Below are 24,657 nucleotides of genomic sequence, written 5' to 3' on the forward strand. Positions count from 1 at the left end.
GGTCTGGGCAGGGGTGTAATGGACGGTCAGTGCTCTGGGTGGGGTCTAACTAGAGATTTGAGTACCACGCTTAATGATGGTGTGTCTTTTCCTGGTGATATTTTACAGGGAAGAAGATTGAACCGTACCTACCCACACTGATGGACAGGATGTTGACCGCTCTGTGCTCATCGAACAGCAACCGAGAGAAGGAATTGGCTGTCAGTGCTATCGGTGCTATCGGTGAGTCGGTTTTGTGTGTGCCACTATGTTCAAACACACCTGCCATCAGATTTTGCTTTGTGTCAGAGCCTGCAAGTATTTTCTGAAACCATGTGTTGACTTCCCTGTTAAATCTGTCTCGCATTTGCCTCCATTTCCTGTTCAGGCAGTGTGTTTGAGATCACAGACCTTCGCTGCCTCAGAAAAAAAATCACCTCTGGACTTGTACCAAGCAGCTTAAAGCTGTATCCTCTGATTGGCATCCCCCAACACAGCAAAGTTATTTCGCCTCTGAAAGCCATTCCTGATTTTTGAAAGCTGTTTTGTCAGGTTTTGCGCAAGGCTATTAACACCCATCCGTTTTTCCTTTTCCCTCCCCTTTTTTTGCCCTTCACATGCCTCAGCCAGCGCTGCCAAGGAGGGACTGCTACCGTATTTCCAGGCAGTGATCGTTCAGCTGAAGGGGTACTTGGTGAATACGAGTGAGGAGCTACGACAGGTTCAGATCCAGTCACTGGGTGAGTCTGCCTTTCCTGCCTCTTGGTGCGGCGTGGATGTGGAGGGAGGGAGGGTGCGGACGGATAGTACGTGAAGCTCATCAAAGTGGGAACCTCCCCGAATTCTCTATAACGTTGGTGCAGATCCTCGACAGTAAGGATAGATTTAAGCCTTCTTAACGTGGGCGGGCATTCTCAGTCTGGGGAACGGAACCCGTCATTTCAGGCCCCACTTCCCCAGTGCTCTCTGTCACCCCTGAAGGAGCAGTACGCTGATTGAGGAAGTGCGCCAAAGGAGTGCAGTTGGTCGAAACGCTGTGGATCAATAGGGTCAGCACTGAGGGAGTGCTGCACTGTCGGAGGGTCAGCGCTGAGGGAGCGCCACAGTTTCAGAGGGTCAGTGCTGATGGAGTGGGCGCTGTCGGAGGGTCAGCGCTGAGGGAGCACCCTGTTGACAAAATAAAAACCAAAAGAACTGCGGATGCTGTAAATCAGGAGCAAAAACAAAGTTGCTGGAAAAGCTCAGCAGGTCTGGCAGCATCTGTGGAGGAGAAAACAGAGTTAACGTTTCAGGTCCGGTGACCCTTCCTCAGAATTGTGTTGACAATGTCAGGTTTTGTGATTAGTCATTTAACCTGAATTCATATTGTCTGATTGATCTGAGTTGGAAAAAAACCCCTAGTGTTATCTTGAACATAGAAAGTTGAGACCTTCCCAGTATCCTGGGATTTAAATGTGTCCCCCAACCGTTATTTAAATGAAATAATCTGGTGCGTGCTGTTTGTGGTCGTCTCAAAGTAACCACATTTTGAATAAACTGCATTAGCCGTGCAGTTGGGAGTATTTGGGAAAGGTGCCATGAATCCATGCCGCTGTCAGTATCTGACTGAACTCTAAGTGGAGCTCTCTCTGTGTGCTTTTATGAGGCATCTAACAGCTCAGAATTAATGGTGGCGTGGAATGCTCATCATTACAGTGCTTTTCATCTATCATGGGAGTGTTTGGGAACAGTGTATAGAGATGGTTACTCTGTATCTAACTCTGTGCTGTCCCTGTCCCTGGCAGTGTCTGATGGGGGACAGTGTAGAGGGAGCTTTACTCTGTATCCAGCCCTGTGCTGTCCCTGTCCCTGGGAGTGTTTGGGGAAACAGTATAAAGAGACATTTGCACTAGTTGCCCTGCGAACATTGACGATGTGAAGAACAGCAGCTGTTTGGACTACACAACTGCTTGTATATTTTTGTTTTTAAAATTACTTTAGAAAGCAAGGCTGTAGAAGTGAGAGATCGGTTTGACCAAGCTGCTCATTTTTGCCAATTACAGAAACATTAGGAGTGCTTGCTCGGACAATTGGGAAAGAAGTGTTTCTCCCCCTTTGTGAGGAATGCTGCCAGCTTGGTCTGAACCTTATTGACCACGTAGATGATCCTGATTTGCGGAGGTGCACGTAAGTTTTCTCTACAGTGGTGGTGGGCGTAGCTGCGAATTTCTGGATAGCAGCCTCACTTCTTTGAGTGTTCAGAGAAGTGAGCTCTAGGTAGCCAAATGGTCCATGTCAGATGTTTCCCAGGCAGTGTAACACACATTCTTCAGTCAAAGCCCACGATACAGCATACCCGGTCACTACAGCGTTTTGTGTTCCCCTTCTTGCATTCTGTAAGAGTGCAGTTCCTCCTGGACTCCTCCACCTCATTTTTCAAATGCTGAGATTTAAGTTTTCCGTGCTCCTGTCACTCTCTTACTGGCACCCAGCTTTGTCCTGGACTCAAACCATCTGCTGCTGAATCCCTTGCCTATGCTTCCTTTATCTTCAGTCAATGAGCTCCTGACTGGAAACGTCAGCACCTCTGAAATTCTGCTGCCCAGTATTTTAACTCGCACTCTATCATCCATTATCCCTCTGCTTTCTGACCTGTATTGGCTCCAAATCTGGCAGTAATTTCATATTTGATTCCCTGATTTCAGATTCCCGCCCCCCCATAGCCTCGCCCTCCCTATCTTTGTGACCTCCTCCAGCATCTCAACCTGTCTCTATCTGCACTTGTTCAGTTCTAAGTTATTTGTACATTGCCGACTTGCATCGTTGCACGTTTTACGGCCATGCCTTCAGTTGTCAAGGACCTTTAGCTCTGGAACTGTGTCCCCAAACCCCTCCGCCTGTTTTAACCCAGTCCTCAACCAAGCCTTGGGCATGTGCACTAATGTCTGACTCTTGTCTCCAGACTTTACTGATTTTTCTGATTCGTTCAGTGCTTTAGAAAGTTTCACTAGGTTACTTGCACCATGGAAGCTGCTGCTCTTGACGTACGTAGCAATAGCTCACAGAACAAGACAATGCAGAAGGAGTTTATTTGAGTGACCCCATCTTCTGTGTACAGCCACCAGGTTAATCTCCCTCCGTTGCTCCTTCCCTTATCTCTCTGCATTTTTACCTCTTTAATGATTTACCAAGATCCCTTTTGAAAGTTGCTGTTGAATTTGTTTCTGCTGCCCTTTTGGGCGGAGCTCTCCACGTCACTGCACTCGCCGTGTTTCTTTTAAATAAATGTATTTCATCTCCTCGCTGACCTAGTTTTATTGTTAAATCTGCATCCTTTAGTTACCTTCCCTCCAGCCACTGGGAATTGTTTCTACTGATCTTTTCTCTCAAAACCCTTCGCAGTGGCACCCCCTCTGCTAAATCTCTTCCTTCATCTCTCTTGCTGGAAGGAGGACGGCTCAGTTTCTTCGGTTTCCCGGCGCCGCCGGGCTCTTTGGCCCCGGCACCATTTCTCGTCAGTTTGCCCCGCACCGTCTCCAAGGCCTTGACCGACATCTCGTTTCTGATTGCAGCTACAGTCTCTTTGCTGCCCTGTCAGTGGTGATGGGTCCGAGCATGGCACCTCACCTTGAGAAGATGACCACCGTGATGCTGCTGTCCATCAAATCGACAGAAGGAGTTACGGTAAAGATAACCGGATGTGGCGTTTCACCCTGTGTGCCCTCGTTGACTTGTGTCCTCCTAGTTAAAACCAAGTTTGTACAATTTGAAGCTCTCGCCTTGGCCTTCTCTCCTTGTTCCTGTGAGCTTGAGCTCATCGAAAACTCCACCACATATTGAAACGAACACTATCCTGTTAACCTGTTACCCACATGTGCTTGCGTTTCAGCAATTCTGCCTTTGTCAGCATCCCTGAATTTAGTTGTTCTGCTACTGGTGGCTGCTCTCCAGCTGCCTTCACTGCTGAGCACTGGAATTTGCTCCCTCAATCATACATTTTTTTTGACTGAACGTTTGGCTACCTGACCTAACATTTTATGTGTCAGTTTGTCCTGTCTGCTAATAACCCTGGAGTAAAACGCAGATTCATATCTGTGGTGACATTTCCAGAGAGGAGTGGTTCTCCACTCAATGCTTTGTCGAAGCAACATGATTTGAATTGCTGATGTTGCTCATCCCCAAGGAGTCGAGCTTGTCCTGGGTTGAGAATCAGTGTGCGTTCATTTTCCAATCCCGAAAGTCCTGAACCCTTTGGCCCTCGGTACAGCAGCTCCACGGTTTCTCTGCCATGGACATGATGTCAAGCAGACCAGTTGTACCCAGACTAGATGCTACCCTGCTGTTGGTTTCCTGCAGGCACACTATGACAATGACAGCAAAACCTTCCTGCTTCTGGATGATGACCTGGACGAGGAAGAGACGATTACAGAAGAGGAGGAGGATGACGATGATGCCGACATAACTGGGTACGTGTCACTGCTGGATCTTGTCCTTTAGCTCTGGCTCAGCTTGCAGACAGCTCGCAATGGGTGCAGTTCTGCTTGGTTTATCTCTTGCTTCCAATTTCAACGGGGCTCTGATTTGATTTACGTCTTAGAGTGAGATGGAATTCATTACCTTGCAATCCATTAGTACTGGGTAAGACAGTAATCTATATTTGACAGTATGAAAATGTTAGTTACGTTCAGTATTGCCTCGGAAAAGGGTGGGTGAGACTTAGTGAAGGTTTTCAGGAGGTCACTCAATACGGTTTACAGTGAGTTGGGAAGTTTGTTGCCTTTTCTCACTCGGGTACTTGGGAGCAGGGAGATGAGGCTTCTCAAAAAAAAGTCCTATCATAGCAGGCTTCAGACATTCAGTTTGACATGGTTTTTGAGTGAGTTCTGAAGCTAGGCCTTTGAAAGTGCCGAATTGGAATCCCTTGTAAGGTTTTAATAAGATTCCATGTCCCCCAGCCTCAGTAACAACTGGAGGGTTTACTAAGAAATCCATGAGATCTGTTTTTGAACCCCATTCTGTGGGGTGTTCAATTACAGTTCATCTGTTAATCAGTATTTAACTCCAGTTAATTCTGGGTGTTAGAATATAAGGTGTAAATGTGTTGTAGATCGTGTTACTGTTTTAACTTTGTGTACCAAATTTTATTTGTTCAAAACCATGGAATCGTGTGGCTTTGTTTTCTAAGTATGTCCCTCAGATTTTACGTGTTGTCTGCTTTTTGTGGGGGAGAACAAAGACGTACTGGTCCATAGCCAGATTGAAGCATTAATTTGGCCGTTGAGTAAAATAGAGAGCGCGGCATTACCCACCTGTTATATGCTGTTGAGGGGTTGGGCAAATGAACAATATTTGTGTTAATATTTATTGCACATTTAGAAGAAATCGAACAGATTCGCCAAAACCAGGGGTTGGTCCATGAATGTGAGATAGTTACTAATAAATTACAGTGTGGTGCTAGGTGGGTGGTGCACTGTCCTTCAGATGAAGCGTGGAACCCATTTGTCCTGTTCGTGTCTCTGTCTAAATGCGTCTTAAATGTTGCTATCGTAACTGCTTCTACCACCTGCCCTGGCAACGCTTTCCAGGCACCTACCACCCTCTGTGTAAAAATGAAAAAGCTTTCCTCGTGCATCTCCTTTAAGCTTTCCCCCCCACCCTCACTTTAAACCTATACCCCTGAGTATTTGACATTTCCGCCGCACTGTGGAGCTCTCTCTGTGTGCTTTTATGAGGCATCTAACAGCTCAGAATTAATGGTGGCATGGAATGCTCATCATTACAGTGCTTTTCATCCCTATCCATGCCCACCCTATCCATGCTTCTCATGGTTTTAGTCACATGCATCAGGTTACTCCTCAGCCTCTGGCGCTCTAGTGAAAAACAATCCAAGTTTGTCCAACCTCTCCTTACAGCTAATTCACTCCAATCCAGGCCACCTCCTGGTAAACCTCATCTAGCACCCTCTGTTATTCTCAATGTCCCGGCCACTCTTTATCCCTCACCTTTAGCGTGAGGGAAAAGTTTATCTGGTCATCATTTAGACAGGGGCTGACTCTTTGAACTTGCTTTATGCGAATTGGCTGCACCTTTTCTCTGTAGTGTCTGTGACTACATATCAGAAAATTGGCTGGAAAGCACTCCGGGTCATCCCAAGATCATATAACGTGCTGCATTCAAGCCAATATCTCTTTGTTCAATTCAAGCGAAGATTTTTTTTAACCCAGGGACTGGTTAGAAAGCTGAATGCAGTATCACAGGGAGAAACTGGGTCACTATATGAAGTAGAAAGGATTTCAAGCTTTTACGGCAATAGGCTGGGAGCAGGCCCATGTGAAGTGTGAAATGCTGCATGGACTGGTTGGGCTGTGTGGCCTGTTTCATTGCAGTAACTTCAGTATAATTCTCTGCTGTTGTTCACTGTGTTCTGGGCAGTTTCAGCGTGGAGAATGCTTATCTCGATGAGAAGGAGGATGCCTGTGACGCTTTGGGAGAGATCGCTGTCAATACCGGGTAAGACCATCAGCTCCCGTCTGTTCTCCATCTGCGTACAATTCTTCCGATATCCTCTTCCTTGCCACAGATCTGGGTATCCTGCTGCAAGTAACTCGCCTCCTGATTCCCCGAAGCCTGTCTACCATCGACATGGCACAGGTCAGGAGGGTGAGCAAAGCAACAGGAGTGGGCTGTTCAAACCTTTGAGCCTGTTCCACCACTTAATGAATTCAGAGCTCAGCTGTGGCCAAGCTCCACGTACCAGCCTTTGGCCCATATCCCTTAATACGTTCGCTTAACGAAAGCTTATCTATCTCAGGTTTAAACATAACTGATCCAGCATCCACTGCCTTTTGAAGAGCTGCAAACCTCTACCACCCTTTATGTGTAGAAATGCTTCCTAACATCTCTCCTGAATGGTCTGGCTCTAATTCTCAGATTGTACACACTAGTTCTAGAATCCCCAGCCAATGGAAATAGTTTATCTTTATCTACCCTGTCTTGTCCTGTTAATACTTTTGAAAACTTCGCTCAGAACACCTCTTAACCTTCTGAATTTTAGAGAAAACGAGGCCCGGTTTGTATGAGAAAACAAAGAACTACGGATGGCTGGAAAGCAGAAACAAAAGCAGAAATTGCTGGGAAACTCGGCAAGTCTGGCAGCATCTGTGCAGAGAAAGCAGAATTCTCGTTTCTTCTAACTCTGCTTTCTCTCCACAGATGCTGTCAGACCTGCTGTGCTTTTTGTTTCCAGCAATTTCCGCGTTGGTTTCCAATTTGTACACTCTCTCCCCATAACGTAACCCGTGAAGTCTAGGTGTCATTCTTATAAAATGACATGAACACCCTCCAAGGTCAATATATCCTTCCAAAGGTGTGTTTTAAGTGGCTGCCCACTTGCCCCTGGATGGGGGCATCTCCAACAACACTCAAAGCTCAACACCATCCAAGGACAAAGCAGCCCGCTCCTGCTCGATTGGCACCACATCCACAAACATCCGCTCCCCCCCACCACTGACGCTCAGAAGCAGCAGTGTGTACCATCTACAAGATGCACAGCTCCCACATGACGTGGGCTACAGCGGCACAAGAGGGCAGCTCACCGCTGCCTTTGTCAAGGGCAATTAGGGATGGGTAACAAATGCTGACCCAGCCGGCAATCTGATCAACAAATGGTTAAAAATCACACTAGTTTAGACTTACTTTAGCATAAAGATATTTTTGAGCTAAGCTTGTTTTGTTTACCTTAGGGCTGCCTTCATGCCATTTATGGAAACGTGTTTTCAAGAAATCTTCCGCATTAATGATGTGAGTATCTGATTTCCGAATGCATCACGTAATTAACAGCTACTGCAGTTCTTCAGCTTTTGCCCCATGCCCTCATTAAATTCTGGCAAAGGCCCATCAGAACAGCAGCTTCATTTTGCTGCTGTTGGGCACCAATCATTCAGATTATGTTATCGATTGGAGCTTCAGTGGAAAGCTTGGACAAAACAAAGAACCTCCAGTCCACAGCCCAACCCCTCATGTTCAAGCCCAAATTCAGGACCTTGCAAAGGCTGACAAACTTTTTCCAAAATCATTCTAGAAATGCCTGCCACCTGCTCTCCCTCTCTCAACCAAATGGTTTCAGCGCTGAGAGAGCGCCGCGCTGTCTGAGGGTCAGCATTGAGGGAGCGGGCACTGTCGGCAGGTCAGCGCTGATGGTGCGCCGCACTGACGCTGACTCTTCTGGTCTCCATTTGAATTTGGGAGCCTCCTCATTTTTGAAGCTGTGTCCCTGGCTGAAGAATTCCCCAGGAGGCAGCATCCTGTTGTATTCTAACAGCACTGCCAACAGTCATCACATTACAAAAGATATCCATTAGTTTTGAAGTGTTTTGGGATGTGCTGAAGTATTGGGAGGCACTGTAGAAATGCAAGCTGTCCTTATGTCTGTCCCTAGTGCAGCTTCTTTATTCCTCGTTTTGATCAATCTCAATGTATTCATGTCTTTTGCAGTATCCTCACGTCAATGTCAGGAAGTCTGCATATGAAGCAGTTGGCCAATTCTGCTGTGCCCTTTACAAAGTTGCTCAGGAAAACCCAACAGACCAAAACTTGGAAGGTAACAGTTTCATCTCGGGGCTTCCCACTGAACCTCTTTCCAAGAGCTGGCATTCGTGCTGGAGCCGAATGCTTTTCTGCTCTGTCTCATTCTCCGATTCAATAAGATGGGATTCATGAGAGAGTTTTTTTTCCCACGCTGTGGAACCTGCTATTACAGGGAGTGGCTGAGAATAGTGTGGATGTATAGGACAGCACAGTGGCTCAGTGGCTAGAACTGCTACCTCACAGCACCAAGGACCCAGGTTCGATTCCAGCCTCAGGCGACTGTCTATGTGGAGTTTGCGCATTCTCCCCATGTCTACGTGGGTTTCGTCTGGGTGCTCCAGTTTCCTCCCACAGTCTAAAGATGTGCAGGCTAGGTGATTGACCATGCTAAATTGCCCATCGTGTCTAGGGTGGGAAATGCAGGGGCGGGTCTGGGTGGGATGTTCTTCAGAGGGTCGGTGTGGACTTGATGGGTCGAATGGCCTGCTTCCACACTGTGGGGATTCTGTGTGTTCTAAGGACACACGATGGAGAAAGATATAGAAGGATATGTTGGTGAATTGAGATAAAGTCGGAATGAAAGGAGACTTGTGTGAAGCAGGAGTCAAGGGGCAGAGTGGCCTGTTTCTGTTCTACGGACTGTACATAACCTGAGGATCAGGAGACTTCCATGTTTATCACGGTGAAGCATATTAGTCTCCATGTTGCATTTCTTTTTAACATGTTTCCTTAAATTCCACATCATCGCTCGTTCTCAGAAACAAACCATGCAGATGTTTATGATAGAGCGTATCCAATGTCCAATAAAATGTCGCAAGAGCCCCAGGCTTCCCAGGATGGTTGCTGCTCTGGTGGTGTCTGCCATGGCCAATGGGAGAACTCTCTGTCTTCCTTGGCTCATATTCCCATGAACACGGATCCCGAGCTCCATCGATGAAACCAACAGTCCTGGGGCTCGTAACCGAAGAAGTGCCACACTGTCCGTTGTGTCAGCTTTCAGCACATGAAGTTCAACAGTTTACAGCGGCTGTGTCAGAAGAAAAGCAGGAAAGTTGAGGCCAATTATTTAGCCTTCAATCCAAGTCCTAACCAGCAAGATTCACTTGTACCGCTAATGTCACTGGGCCAGCTATCCAAAACCCCAGATGGGCACATGGGTTTGAATTCTTCCATGGTCAATGCTGACCTTTCAATCTGATAAAAATCAGCTTATAAAAGACTGTTGATTGTGTCATTTTAAAAAAAACCTATCTGAGTCACTAATATCCTTAGGCAAAGAAATCTGCCTCCCTAAATGGCTCTGGACTCCAGACCCACACCAGTGTGATTGCTTCTTGAATGCTCTCTGGGTAATTAGGGATGGGCAATAACTGCTGGCCTAGCTGGTGACACCCACTTGGTGTGAACCAATAAAGGTAACATTTGCCCAATTTCTTTTGGTAATCACCATTGAGTCTACTCCGCCATCCTTTTCAGACAGTGGATTCCAGATACCTCGGTGCCTAAAAAGCAAATTCTCCCCGTTACATCTCGTGCTGCTTTACCTTTTTAATCCTTAAACCTATGTGTCATCCACTTGCAGGAGAACAGTCTTTCCCCCTCCCTAATTTGTCAAAATTCCTCATGATTTTTAACACCCCAACTGAATCTCTTATTACACAGCTCTGAGGAGAGATTCCCAGCTTCCCCAACAGTCTTCACAATAACCAAAGTCTCTTCTCTAGCAGGGTTCCAGGACAGCTGGTTCTGCACTTTAGAAGGGGCGTCCATCTGGGCGCAGTATTCTGAGGACCCTGTCTTGTAACTTTTAAAGAGCTTCCTCAACTTGCCCTGCTGTTTTTCAAAGACTCATGTACCTACGCCCCCAGCTGTCACTGTTTTTCCACCAATTGCTGCCCCCTACCCCACCAACTCCAAAATTTATATCCCCTCCTAACATTCTGCCTTCCAAAATGTATGAGTTCACACTTGTGTGTGTTATAGCTCGTCAGCCTCTGGTTTATTGCCCTGCTGCCTCCACGATGTGCCCAGGCCTGCTGTTTGGAGCTGTGAAGCACTTTAGGATGTGTCACACCCTGTCATCTGTGGGTGATCATCGGAGTAACATTCTGTCACCTTTTGGCGGAGGCTGCTTTCCTTCCCTCCTTGACTCCCTCCGAGCATGCAGAGATGTTCACTGCCCGGCAGCCTGTAAGTCTCCTCGATCCTGAGGAGACCTGTTACAGCACAAGGGAAAGGGCCAGCTTTTTTATTTCAGCTACTGCTTCCATGAGTTAAGGGACGAGATTTGTTCAAAAGTCCTCATGCTTGCAGAACAACTGGGAAGTATTCACCCATCCACTTCACTGCCTGGCATGCCCTCATCCCCCAGATGAAACATTGTCCCAATCACTTGGCAAAATCCAGTATGCAGTAAAGGAAGGAAACTGGTGGGCAATAGACATCAGGGGCACTAAGGCTTTCACTTCCTAAAAAGTGTTCCCTCTGGTCATGGCTGGCTCGTGTCTTAAACACTCCTTTGCCCATATCACTTGGAATCATAAAATTGTTACAGTGCTACCAGAGACTCAGAGGAAAAGAAAACCCGGAGCTATTTATGTTTAAAAACAAAATTTCTTCTCAAGGTGATCAAAACGAGTTTGAGATAGCAATCAGATCAGCCATGATCTCATCGAATGTTAGAGAGCCCGAATGGCATTTTGTCTCCACCATTCATGTGTATGTGTGTATATGTGTGGCCACATAGCACAGAGTGTTTGGAAAGGGCTAGCAATCCAACTTCAAGCATACTGGATAAACAAATGACAATGAAAAGTGGGATGGTTAATACAGGACTGAAGGTGTTATATCTGAATGCATGCAGTATCAGGAATAAGGTAAACGAGCTTGTGGCGCAGATTGAAACTGGCAGGTATGATGTGGTGGGCATTTCGGAGACGTGGTTGCAAGGGGATCAGGATTGGGAACTGAATATCCAAGGATGTACATCCTATCGAAAAGGTAGGCACGTGGGCTGAGGGGGTGGGGTTGCCATATTAGTAAGAAATGAAATTAAATCCATAGGAAGAAATGAAGTAGGGTCAGATGGTGTAGAATCTGTGTGGGTAGAATTGAGGAACCGCAAGGGTAAAAAAAATCATAAATTGGAGTTGTGTACAGGCCTCCAAACAGTAGTCAGGAGCTGGGGTGCAAGATACACCAGGAGATAGAAAAGGTGTGTAAGATACGCAAAGTCACAGTGATCATGGGGGATTTCAATATGCGGGTGGATTGGGAAAATCGGGTTGGTAGTGGATTGCAAGAAAAGGAGTTTGTGGAATGTCTACGAGATGACTTTTTGGAGCAGCTTGCGGTGGAGCTCACGAGGGAAAGGCAATACTGGATTTAGTGTTGTGCAGTGAGGCAGACTTGATAAGGGAGCTTAAGGTAAAGGAACCCTTAGGAGGCAGTGATCATAATATGATAGAATTTACTCTGCAATTTGAGAGGGAGAAGATAGAATCAGAGGTAACGGTATTACAGCTGAATAAAGGCAACTACAGAGGTATGAGGGAGGAGCTGGGAAGAACTGGCTGGAGGAGGAGCCTAGTAGGAAAGACAGTGGAACTGCAATGGCAGGAGTTTCTGGGAGTAATTCAGGAGACACATCCCTAGGCAAAAGAAGCATGGTACAGGGAGGATGAGGCAACCATGGCTGACTAAGAAAGTCAAGGATAGCATAAAAGCAAAAGAGAAAACATTTAATGTGGCGAAGGGCAATGGGAAACCAGAGGATTGAGAAGCTTACAAGGACCAACAGAAGGCAACAAAAAAAGAAATAAGGAGGGAGAAGATTAAATATGAGGGCAAGCTAGCCAGTAATGTAAATGAAGACTGTAAGAGTTTCTTTAGATATATAAAGGGCAAAAGAGAGGCAGAAGTAGACATTGGACCCCTGGAAAATGACGCTGGAGAGATAGTAGTGAGGAACAAGGAAATGGCTGAGGAACTGAATAATTACTTCGCGTCAGTCTTCACGGTGGAAGACATGAGTAATATCCCAAAAATTCAAGAGAGCCAGGGGGCAGAGCTGAGTATGGTGGCCATCACCAAAGAAAAGGTGCTAGTAAAACTGATTGGCCTGAAGGTGGATAAATAACCTAGACCAGATGGACTACACCCCAGGGTTCTAAAGGAGATAGCTGAAGAGATAGTGGAAGTGTTAGTGGTGATCTTTCAGGAATTGCTAGAGTCAGGGAGGGTCCCAGAGGACTGGAAAATCGTTAACGTGACAGCCCCGTTTAAAAAGGGAGGAAGGCAAAAGACGGAAAATTACAGGCCAAAAAGCCTAACCTCGGTTGTGGATAAGATTTTGGAGTCCATTGTGAAGAATGAGATTTCTGAATATTTCGAAGTATACGGTAAAGTAGGGCAAAGTCAGCCTGGCTTCATCGAGGGGAGGTCATGCCTGACAAATCTGCTCGAATTCTTTGAGGAAGTAACGAGCAGAGTAGACCAAGGAGAGCCAAAGGATGTTACCTACCTGGACTTCAAGAAGGCCTTTGATAAGGTGTCACACAGGAGGCTGCTGAGTAAGCTAACGGCCCGTGGTGTTAGAGGCAAGGTGCTAGCATGGATAGAAGATTGGCTGTCTGGCAGAAAGCCAGATTTCAGCTCCTTCATCGCATGCAGGTATGCCACATTATCACAAGCGACTGGAGGTTGAGACATTGTGGCCAGTTAGCTGTGAGAGTTTAGCAGTGCACCAGATTCCCATGTTCTGCGGTTCTAACAAGTGGTCTCTGCTGCTTTAGTTGTGAGCAGTTCCATATTCGCCTATTCTGAGTGCTAACTTTTTCATCCTGTGATCATTAGTTAGAATCAGCAGAGATTTTTGTTGCTTGGTTTACTTTGTTTAGTTTGCTTTGTTTTCTGGTTTTGTTGGGAAGAGATTACCTGATTGCTCTCTGGTATGGTTCTGGTGCAGTGTATGACTGGGAGCTATGAAGAAATCAGTGGAGAATAGTTGTCCTTTTGAAATCCTTACCTCCTTCCTGCATCCCCGCGCTCCAGCCCTGTTCCAGTCCATGCATCTTGTGTCTTTGTTCCCTCCAGGTTTCCAGAAGTTGCTAGCCATGGTGTTTCCAAACTATTTGAAAACCATTCACGAGGAGAAGGATCGCCTTGTGGTCATGACGATCCTGGAGTCCATGAACAATGTGCTGAAACACTGCAAAGGGGACACACTGAAGGAGCCAGGGCGCCTGGATGAGATCTGCAAAGCCATTCGGAACGTACTGCAGAAAAAGGTAACGGCCAAATGCTGTGACTGAGAAACGTGCCTGTTTGACCAGACATTTCTAGTCACATCTCCTTAAACAGCCCAGAGTCTGCGTTTTGTCCCAGTGCCCCTCTGCGATGCCGTGTCATTGCACGTTACTGCTTTTGCTTGGGGCTGACTGTGCACATTGTGTCTTGCAGACAGCTTGCCAAGATCCAGAAAACGAGGAAACCGAATCGGACGAAGAGCAGGAGGTAAGAGGAAAGCGAATGTGTGCTGAGAGAGTTTGGAACAGTTGGATTTTGCAAATACTGAACAAACTCTGAGAACAAATGTCAATTGCTTCCGGTTTTAAATTCCACTGATTCCAGTTGATCTCTCGTTGACAGTTAATGTAACGATTTGCTGTCGATGTATCTGCTTTGCCTGTACTACTTCAACATGACATGCTTGCAATGCTCTTTCTTTGTTTTGGATTGTTGAAAATGTACTTACCTCTTACATTGTGGCTGGTGGAAGCTTTGCCAATTTATTAGCTTTCCTGGTTAATTGTTATAACTGCTTATTAACCTTCTGCGATTCACATACTAAGACACCCAAGTCTCTCTCAAACATTTCTGAAGAAGGGTCTAGGCCCGAAACGTCAGCTTTCCTGCGCCTCTGATGCTGCTTGGCCTGCTGTGTTATCTCTCTCTCGAACACTTCTTTTTGTTCTTCTTTTTGCCAAAAGGGACAATTTCCCACTTTCCCACTTTGTACTCCATTTGCCAGATCTTTTGCCCACTCGTTGAACCTATCTCTATTTCTTTGTCGACCCCCTTATGTCCTTCACAACTCCTTTTCCTGCCTGTCTTTGTCTTCGGTAAATTTAGCAACCACACCCTCAATCCCTTCATCTAAATCTTTTCTGTGAAGTGTAAAGCGTCGAGGTCCCAACGCTGAGTCCTGTGACACACCACTCACTTGTGTAAACGATCCACTTATTCCCACTCCCTGCTTCCCGTAAGTCAACCAATCTTCTAGCCATGCCTACACTACAAGCTTTTATTTTCCTCAGTAAACTTTAATGTGATACCCTTATCAAATGCCTTCTGGAAATCCTAAGAACAATACATTCACCGGATTATCTACAGCACAAGTTACTTCTTCAATGGGCTCCATGATCTCCCTATGTTGGCTTGAATTTATCCGAAAGCCCAGTTATAACATTTTTAAGAATAGGCTCTGACATTTTCCCTATGATAGATGTTAAGTGAACTGGCCCGTACTTTCCTGCTTTCTTTCTCCGTCCCTTTTTCAATAACAGAGTTATATTAATTATTCTCCAATGTAAAGGAACCTCCGTACCCTCGCCGCCGCCCCTCCTGCTTCCCTGGTAACTGTAATGTTCTGAAGTTCCTTCCTTTTCAATCCTGAATTACAGCTAGTTCCAGGGTGCTACTTGTCTCTCATGAAGACCAGTGCAAAATATCTGTCATCTCTTTATCTTCCATTACTAATTCCCCAGACTCCTTTTCTACATGACCACCACTTACTGTGTTCTCTTTGTTTTTCAAATATCTGAAGAATGTCCTGTTTTTTAATATTTTTGGGCTTAATCGAATTTTTTCCTACCATTAGTAATCTTTTAGTACTTTTTGGGAACATTCAAGTTTAAGGACCAATTGGGATTAATGTAGATTTAGAATTGATTTTGTGAGTGCAGACTCGATGGGCCAAAGGCCCTTTTCTGTAATGCATGATTCGTTGCTATTTTTATGTTCTGTCAGTCTCCGACCTGCTGTCTATCTGTGCAGAATTATGTGTCTTTTCTTTTTCTTTGAGCTTAATACTATCTTTAACTTTTTTAGTTAACTATGAGTGAACCGACCTATCCCTTACAATTTCTCTCATTTGATGGAATGTATCTATTCTGCACGTCCTCGAATACTCCGTTAAGTGTTTGCTGCTCTATAGCCGTGATCTCTTAACCAAAATGGCCACTTCACTTTCATTAGCTGTGCTTTCTCCCTTAATCTGTGTAAAATTCAATCATGTTATTGGTGGCTGCTTCCTAGGAACACTATCACTATGAGGTTAGTAATTAGTCCTATCCCATTTGGACAAAGTTTGCTCTCAGGTTCGTGCTGTAACTTAATCACAAGCATCAGACATAAAAAAGGAACAGGCTTTAAGCCACTAAGTGCTGTCAGGTTTATTACAGTTTAAACACATAGAAGTACGCACGTTTATGGGCTAATAAATTAGTAGGCGTGATTCCATGAGACAGGGTGCTAAACTCTGAACGAAAAGCAAAATACTGCGGATGCTGGAATTTGAAAATAAAGTCTTAAACTGCTGGAAAAACTCAGCATTTCTGTGGAGAGAGAAACTGAGTTAATGTGTTGAGTCCAGTGACTTTGCCAAAACCTAAAAGGGGGCTGGAGAATGGTAGTTTTTAATGTTGTTGACAGTTGGGGAGGCGGACCGAGGGGGATAGATTGTGAGGGTGCCCACAGCAAAAGACCAAAGGAGTGCGTGTGGTGGTAGACGAGAGATCGAGATGTCATATAGGTGTAAATGGAGGAGTGAAAAGGAGCACAAAGTCAGCAAGGCACAAGGAAGACTCAGCCGAGATGGGTGGTGATGGGGAGAACGGAGGACGGAGGTCATGCTAAGAAGGTGGGAAGCTCTGAATATCAAGTCCAGCAGGCTGTAAAGTGTCTCTGAGGAAATCGAGGGGCTGTTCCTCCAGCTTGCGATGAGCATCATTGGAAAACTGTAGCAGACCCAGGACACGACTGTTAGCATGGGGGCAAGATGGTCCATTTAAATGGTGAGCAGCTGGAAGGTTTCTACAGACAGAACAGACGTGTTCTGCAAAGTGGTTCCCCTCAGTCAGCATTTGATCTCTGCACTAAATTCTGAAATTCCTGCTGGGGAAGGAGAACTCCTCGCTGTGTCTGTCCGTGCTCTCCAGTGGCTCAGGAGCGTGTGGATCAATCTGTACGGACCAAACTGCTGCTGCACCGGTTCTGCACCACGTTGGGAGTGTTTCGAAATGTGCGCAAAGAAACGCAGGCTAAGGTGTTCAAAGCAGCTGATGAAGGACGAAGTCAGTCCCAAGTACGGGAGATCCGGGAAGAGCATTAGTGCAGCAACCAGCCCGGGAAGAAGGTAGCCAGGTTGAGTCGCCAGGCTCTGAGGGCAGCATGTTGTCTGTGTCTGGCCAACCTTTAGAGGAATACATGATGCCTCTGCTGAGATTTGTGATCCTGAAGGCAGAGCTGGTGTGGGAACCTGGTGCTGCACCTCCGAGCTGTCCGTGTACGTCCCCCGACATAGGATGTAGCTGGTTGTGACCATTAACCCAACGAGCACGAGGAAGGGATCTGGCAGGTAGAAGCCCTGCAGGCAGCGGAGGTGGCCAAAGGGGTGTTCCCCCGAGCACCGACGGGCAGAGCGGGCGGCATCCGGATAATGGCGAGCCCCATAAGAAGCAGCAATGATCCAGCAGAGCAGCGTGTAGACAACATTCACCAAGGCTAGCTGGTGGCTGGCAGGAGATGGCTGGGCAGAGACCTGGTGCTTGCCCAGGGGCACCATCCTCTGGAATCTGGTGGTGAAGTGAGTCTCTGCAGCAATCAGAGCCAGGATCAGGAAGGTGACGGCGTTGTACGTCTCGTTGAGAAAGGCAGTAAATCGGAGTGAGATCACCTCCTGGCTGTTTGCCAGTTGCAGTTCTGCGAACCAGCAGAAGAAGAGGTAGCCTAAAGAGGGCACAGAAAACATGGTCTTTTAGGTGTTTGGTAACTGTTCGCCTTCGTGTGCAAATTCACCTCTCGCAGTCAGCTGCCATTTAAACATTCAAGGCTGTGCTCCCCGTTCAATTGGAACATCAAGAGTAGGCCGTTTGGCTCCTTGAGCTTGTCCCACTTTTCCAGTGAGACCATTTGTATGTTAATTCCATCTCCACATTTTGGTTCCATAACCCTCTCACCTAGCACGTCAAAGCGTACACAATATGATGAACGGGGTTTCAGAGATTGATATTCAATCGTTGGGATTCAACCTTTCCAGTACTGAAAGTTTAAACACATCCAGACTAGGCAGTCAGAAGTCTTCAGGTTTTATATGTAGTGATACAATTTGACATCCATTGGAATTACAACTCTGTTTTATTCCTTGCATATGATCCCTGTCTTTCTCTGATTCTTTTTGCTTTTCTCCCCTGCTTCTCCTACACTTTTGTGCTACTGTCACTCTTGTGATATTTTTCTCTTGCTCACTGTACACTGTCTACCTCTCTTTAGTGCTGTTATAGAGTCATAGTTGCTTACTTTATGGCTCTGAATTTCACACACTTTGATCTCTCTCATAACCCAGGATACTATTAGCATTTCTCATTCCCTTGCATCAACTGTGCGGTGATAAATATTCTGGCTTGATACCACAGGTTTTACTTTTGAAATTTGGTTACTGTGGCAGTTGCTCGACTGACTATATTCAGATGAGGTTGTCAGCGTTCTTTTAAGAAAAGAACAAAGGTTTATTATCTGAAAGGAAAAGGGAAAAAAATTATAAATCTAGACAGTTTGGTAAGAATCTTACCTTGGAATAGAAAAAAGTAACTTCCTTTTGCGGACATTCTACCCCAGTGAAATATCCCTCTGCTCTTCACTTTAAGATTTCTTCATTGTGTATTTGCGAATTCAGTATTTCCTTTCGGAGATTTCCTGCACTTTCAGCTGCTGTGACTGTCACTGTTACTCTCTTTTCCAAAGACGTGCAGGCTAAACCACTTGCTTTTCTCTGGCTGACTACCTTGACACTGCTAAAAACACATTAGGATCGCTTCCCAGTTCTGAAGACTTCCACAAGCGTTAAAACTGCACTCTGCTGCAATTGATCTTTCCTGATTCTGACCAGCTTGTGTCCCTGGCCTCCCCTTTTCTTGTCAACAATAAACAGCACTCATCTCACTGAGTGGCTTGTTGACTGATTTTGCTTTGGTCACATCATTTCTTGGAAAGGCTGTCTTTAACTCACCCTTCCAAATAACCTTCTGACCCTTCTTTCTTAAAAAAAGAGGCACTGAAAACCAAAATCTCATTTGTCTATAATTTTGAACCCAAGTTCCAGTAAATAATACATCATTAACTTTCCTGACAGTACTGACATACTTTTACGTATGCGGCTAGACTGAAAAGAGCAACTGTTCAGCTCTGTTACAACATGATAGAATGCAAATGGTTTCTGTGAATAGTCATCCTGCTGTCCAGTTACTTTACTGCTCTGAAGGAACCTGGCTGTTGGACCTGAGAGCAATTTCAAAGTCTTTTTAATTTTTGTCCTGGGGTGGGGGGAGGAGACAGCCACATTGTGGTGGGTCTGAGTCACATGTAGGCCAGACCAGGTAAGGACGGAGGTGAACCACATGGTTTTTCTCCCCCCACAATTGGCAAGATGTTTAATTCCAAAATTTTTTTTTTTTTTTTTTTTTGTTTTTGAATCTGCCGTGGTGGATTTGAACCCGGATTCCCAGAATATTACCTGCATCTCTGGGTTAATAATCTAGTGATAATACTGCTAGGCCAGTGCCTGCCATGGATTACTCTGGATTCTGAGCTAGCCCAGGCTTCCTGGCTCGGTGCCAGGCTCTTCTGTTCACCGCTACATACCAGCGATCGCTGCAACTGTAGTGTCTTTCACATCGATCTAAAACAGGCATGTGCACATCTCAGACAAGCCCAATCTGGGGACCTGGGCACAGAATCCCGGCAGAATCTATTCCAGAACAATCCCAAGGCATTGCTGTGCTCTCAGCCGAGAGCATAAACATGCTCTGTCTGTTTCTCGGTGGAATGTAAATGATCCTGTGTCCACTTTTTATTTGAAAAGAGAGGAAAGGAGTTTGACCCAGTGGCCTGGAAAAGATTTGCCCCTCAATTACCATGACTAAAGCAAATGATGTAATCACTATCTAATTGCATTTTCACGATCTTACTCTGCAAACTATGGGCTGCATTTCTTGCACTACACTAGAAACATAACTTCAGAAAATCTCTCATTGGCAGTAGCTTGCTGTGGGAGATCCTGAAGAGGTGAGATACAGAAAATAATTGCCTGTGCTTTTGATAGAGGATCCCATTCACTGCCCCCCCCCCCCCACCACTGCTCTTTCTCATTCCCTAATTTACATATTTCCCTTTTGAGTATTTATCCAGTTTTCTTCTGAAATTCAGCTTTAAATTTACTTCCACCACACTCTTGAACAATGTATTCCAGATCAAAACTCAAGGCACAAGCAAAAATCATTCTCGTCTCTCAGCTGGTTCTTTTTAAATCTCTATTCTCTGCTTACTTGTAATGGAAGCAGATTCTCCTTACTTTACTCTTATCAAAGCCCTTCATGATTTTGAGCCCCTCTTTTTGAATCTGCCCTCAATCTTCTTGGGTCCTCAAAGTTCTCCACGTAACAGCAGTGCAGTGGATTTGCCTGATGCACAAAAGCCACCAAAAAGGATGAGGGAACGTGGTTAGTTTTGATGCTGTACCTGTGATACAGACGTCGGTGAACAGGAGCAGTACAATGGTCTGTCCGCTGACCGACTGTAGGAGCACAGATCCTGTTGAGCAGGCAAGATTGCTGGCGATCCTTAGTGCTCCAAGGCACAGTGTCCTCTCTGTCAGCCCCATGTTCCCCAAGCAAATAACTTTTACACAAAGCAGCACTACTTCACTTGTCTGAAGCAGGAACCAAGTGCGGCTCCATGTAAAAATGCAGCTGGACACAGGATTAAAGGGCAGGCTGCTGTCGATCCAGCCTGGAGGGTTGTATTTTCCCCACACCTGACTGTTCGCAGTGGATCTGAACGGTGTTGTGTCACTGGTGTGAGTCACCGTTTGGAGCCAGTCATTAGAGGGCTCTTGGATGTTTTACATAGCTACTGTTGTGTTTCAACAGGCGGGCAAGGCCTTGGTATTTGCTTAAGAGCAGGTTTAACCTGTTACAACACGAGTCTAGCACCAACACTAAAGGATCTGCCTTTAAAGGGGGGTGGGGTCTGGGGAAAGGGAGGCCAGGGAATGGCAAATCCCAGTCCAAACAATGCGCTTTTAGAACCGAGAGGATGATTAAGATGCTAGTGGTGGTGGCGTTTCAGCTCTGACCTGTTAATGTGATGTTTTCTCCCCTTCCAGGTGTCTCTTTAGATCCTTCTAAACTCCTCCTTGCACCCTCACCATGAGCAGTGCGAGATTTTTGTGTAATTCTGTCACTTGCAATGAGGCATCCTTTCCTGCGGTCGTACTATTACCACTGATGTCCCCAAGGATCTAACCCACTCGCATTTCTCATTGCAACGCCTGAAAGCACGCCCTTAGTTTTCACATCTACCCTGACAGTGGCCTGCTCTACCTTGCCCACCACCTCTCTCGACTCTTCCATAATCTCGAAATTATTGCCCTGCCTATCTCGCATCCAATACTGGGGAGACAGAAATTTCTTCCAGTTAAAAATGGGGAAGACTGTAGCCATTGCTTTCGGGCCATGCTCAGAAATCTGGCTGTAATTGCCCACTTCACTCCTCTTCTTGGAGACAGATGGAGAATAAGCCAGTTTCTTTGTTAACTTGGTGTCGTGTCATATTCTGACCATGCAGTTAAGCCACCCATTTCCTCCTCTTTAACATCACTGAACTTAGCTGCATATAAGCTGAGATGGAGCAAAAACCCTTGTTCGTATCTTCATGACCTCTGCATGACTATTCCATCACAGGGCTTTGCCATGTTGCATCCGAGAGTCACCGAGTCATACAGACGGAAACAGACCCTTTGGTCCAACCAGTCCATGCCAAACATAATCCCAAACTAAACTAGTCCCACCTGCCTGCTCCTGGCCCATATCCCTCCAAACCTTTCCTATTCATATGGCCATCCAAATGTCTTTTAAACATTGTAATTATACCTGCATCCACGGCTTCCTCGAAGTTCATTCCACATATGAACCACCCTCTGTGTAAAACATTTGCCTGTTATGTCTTTTTTAAATCTCTCTCCTCTCACCTTAAAAATATGCCCCCTAGTCTTGAAACCCTCATCTCAGGGAAAAGACAACTAACATCAACTCTATCTATACCTTTCATTATTTTATAAACTTCTATCAGGTCACGATCCAGTGAGAAAAGTCCCAGCCTATCAAGCCCTTCCTTATAACTCAAACCTTCCATACCCAGCAACATCCTGGTCAATCTCCTTCTGAACCCTCTCCAGCTCCTAAGTTCTGGAATTTCTCTCCTATATCTCATTGCATCTGTGTCTCCTTGTTAATACCTATGCCTTTGGTCACTTGTCCCAGTCACTCCTTTTGTGGGTCAGAGTCATGCTTTAATCTGCCCACCTATCTCTGGCCTACCCCTTCCTCATCCTTGCGTGCCATCTGTTTCTGCGTGCTTACATTCAGAGCTGTCTTCCCTGTATAGTCATCCCTCTCCCCATCGCCATCTCTTGCACATTCCCTCTAATCCCATGAAACTGCTGCTTGCCACCTACTGAACATTCCTAACCCCAGGATACCTGAGATTGTAAGGGAAGGCGATGGCCGAGTGGTATTATCGCTAGACTGTTAATCGTGAGACGCAGGTAACATTCTGGGGACCCGGGTTCGAATCCCGCCACGGCAGATATTGGAATTTGAATTCAATAAAATATCTGGAATTAAGAATCTAATGACGACCATGAATCCATTGTCGATTGTCGGGGAAAAAAAAAACGCATCTGGTTCACTAATGTCCTTTTGAGGAAGGAAAACTGCCATCCTTACCTGGTCTGGCCTACATGTGACTCCAGACCCACAGCAATGTGGTTGTCTCTGAACTGTTGTCTGGCCAATTAGGGATGGGCAATAAATGCTGCCTGGCCAGCGACGCCCTCATCCCGTGAATGAATAAAGAAAAAATGATGGTTCTCTGACAGCACCTCACTACCCTACCCACTTCTGCCAGTGTTGTTTCTTTTCCTCAGTGAAATCTGATATTGACTTCTCCGCTTGCCTTTGCAAACTGTTACGCACGCCTCCCTCCACCACCACCACCTCCACCTGCTGTACCCTCCCCACAGTTTGAGCACACCAGCTTTCACGTTATTGTTCGTGACGCTCTCTGCTGCACCCAACTACAATCTGCTCTGCCCTTTCCATGGCCATTGAATTGCCACCGTTTTTCCCAGACCTTCAGGACTGGAATTCCTCTGCTTGAACATTCGGCAAACCCAACGCCATTGGCTCCGAGCAGAGTTACAGACCTGGTTTCCTCACCGTCGACTCCATCCCAGGCCTTGGCTACGACCGGAGGCAGAGCCAGACTGCTCTCAAACTCGGTGCCCTGACCCCCACTTCTCTTTCACCGAGACTGCCAGCTTCCACCACAATATCATTGTCCAATCATCCACTGATTACAAACCCTCATTGATACCACTTCTCTGAAGTGCGGCTCAGATCAGCATCCCTTGGGCACTGATGCAAAATCAAGTGAATTCCTTGGATGTTGCTGTGGGTATTGCCAAGACAATGTATCTTGAGTTGTGCTGTTCGATAAGGAGGTGTGGATTTAAAATTCTCCACTTAGGCCCTGTGTAAAAGGGTCTCTTGACAACAGCGCATTTACTTTGCGTCAACCTCGATGTTAGTATTAGGGCTTGCGTATTTTATAACAATCTAACTCTTGTTTACTTAGCACTTTAACACCTATTTAACCAGTCGCCACAAGCAACAGCCGTTATAACCGTTAAGTTGAAGTGTGAATGCACGTAACTTAACTCCTGACTGTTGGTAGGCGTGTGGCTGACTTGTCTTTTCTTCACTTGCAGGCCGAGTACGACTCCATGCTCCTGGAGTACGCAGGAGAGGGCATTCCCCTTCTAGCTGCCGCTGTGGGAGGACAGATCTTTGCCCCGTACTTTGCCGGCTTCCTCCCCCTGTTGCTGTGCAAAACGGTACGTGCAGCTGCGTGGTTTGAAACTTCTATTCGATTTGGGTGTCTCCTGCCATGAAACTGAGGGACGATGAGAAATGTACTCCTCCCCACTGCTGACAGTGACACATGGGGCAGCGTAGCAGGCGTAAAACCCCTAGTTACTTTTTTCCAGGTGTTCCAGGACATTGGCATCGCGGACCGGGCCCAGCATTTATCGCCCCGTCCCTAGTTGCCCCATGAGAAGATGGGGGGCTGAGCTACCTTCTTGAAACGCTGCAGTCCATGTGCTGTAGCTAGACTCTCAATGTCCCTTATAGAGGGAATTCCAGGATTCTGACCCTGAGGGAATGGCGATATATTTCCACGTCAGGATAGTGATTGGATCAGAGGAGACCTTGCCAAGGGGCGGTGTTCCAATGTGGCTCTTCTCCTTCTGGGTGATGGTAGTTGTGGGTTTGGAAGGTGCTGTCTAAGAAGCCTCGGTGAATTTCTGTGGATGGTACACAGTGTCTGTTTGGAGGATGGTGTTGAGTGCTTAGAGTGTTGTCAGAGCTGCCCCCATCCAGGGCAAGCGGGGAGTATTCCATCACGCCCCTGACTTGTGCCTTGTAGATGGTGGGACAGGCTTTGGGGAGTCGGGAGGTGAGTTACTTGCCGCAGTATTCCTAGCTTCTGTATATGGCTGTGTCCAGTTTCGGGTCAATGGTCAGTCATAGCCCAGAATCCTTCAACCATGGCCCGTGCTGTTTAGGTATTGCATGTGCCATGTGGAGATGGCCCCAAACCATTGAGAGGCTTAACATGCCTGTTCCTTCTTCCTTCCTGATTAACTTCTGTACTTATGTGTGAACGAGCCAGTCCAAATGGGGCCTGTTTCAACACCATGAGTGCTGTTATACA

General features: G+C 46.2%; 2 protein-coding genes across 3 annotated transcripts in view; one reads left to right on the forward strand and one right to left on the reverse strand.

Annotated features, from left to right (window-relative positions):
- ipo4 (importin 4) overlaps nt 1-23,834 on the forward strand; it is a 38,490-nt gene extending 14,656 nt beyond the window's left edge. For both annotated transcript variants that reach the window (XM_048619157.1, XM_048619158.1), the window contains 11 exons: nt 109-222; nt 606-719; nt 2,022-2,145; nt 3,531-3,642; nt 4,315-4,424; nt 6,391-6,468; nt 7,701-7,758; nt 8,452-8,557; nt 13,639-13,832; nt 14,005-14,058; nt 23,651-23,834. In XM_048619157.1, coding sequence (XP_048475114.1) covers nt 109-222; nt 606-719; nt 2,022-2,145; nt 3,531-3,642; nt 4,315-4,424; nt 6,391-6,468; nt 7,701-7,758; nt 8,452-8,557; nt 13,639-13,832; nt 14,005-14,058; nt 23,651-23,833 — 1,247 coding nt within the window. In that variant the 3' untranslated portion in view covers nt 23,834. The remainder of the gene's footprint in view (nt 1-108; nt 223-605; nt 720-2,021; nt 2,146-3,530; nt 3,643-4,314; nt 4,425-6,390; nt 6,469-7,700; nt 7,759-8,451; nt 8,558-13,638; nt 13,833-14,004; nt 14,059-23,650) is intronic.
- LOC125487518 lies at nt 16,003-20,634 on the reverse strand. Its single transcript, XM_048619159.1, has 2 exons — nt 20,341-20,634; nt 16,003-17,553 (listed from the first exon to the last, which is right to left on the reverse strand). Exons 1-2 carry the CDS (start codon nt 20,480-20,482, stop codon nt 16,682-16,684), a joined length of 1,014 nt encoding a protein of 337 aa, XP_048475116.1. The 5' UTR covers nt 20,483-20,634; the 3' UTR covers nt 16,003-16,681.
- Nucleotides 23,835-24,657: the final 823 nt, after the last annotated feature.

This window comes from Rhincodon typus, chromosome 42 (genome assembly GCF_021869965.1).
Source record: "Rhincodon typus isolate 14 chromosome 42, sRhiTyp1.1, whole genome shotgun sequence".
Classification (NCBI taxonomy): domain Eukaryota; kingdom Metazoa; phylum Chordata; class Chondrichthyes; order Orectolobiformes; family Rhincodontidae; genus Rhincodon; species Rhincodon typus.

Bases quoted from the DNA above. Each gene is read 5' to 3' on its own strand.
- LOC125487518 (XM_048619159.1), bottom strand. From the start codon at position 20,482: ATGGGGCTGACAGAGAGGACACTGTGCCTTGGAGCACTAAGGATCGCC. The intron at 17,554-20,340 runs GTACAGCATCAA...TGCCCTCTTTAG, and splicing joins CACCGACGTCTGTATCACAG to GCTACCTCTTCTTCTGCTGG.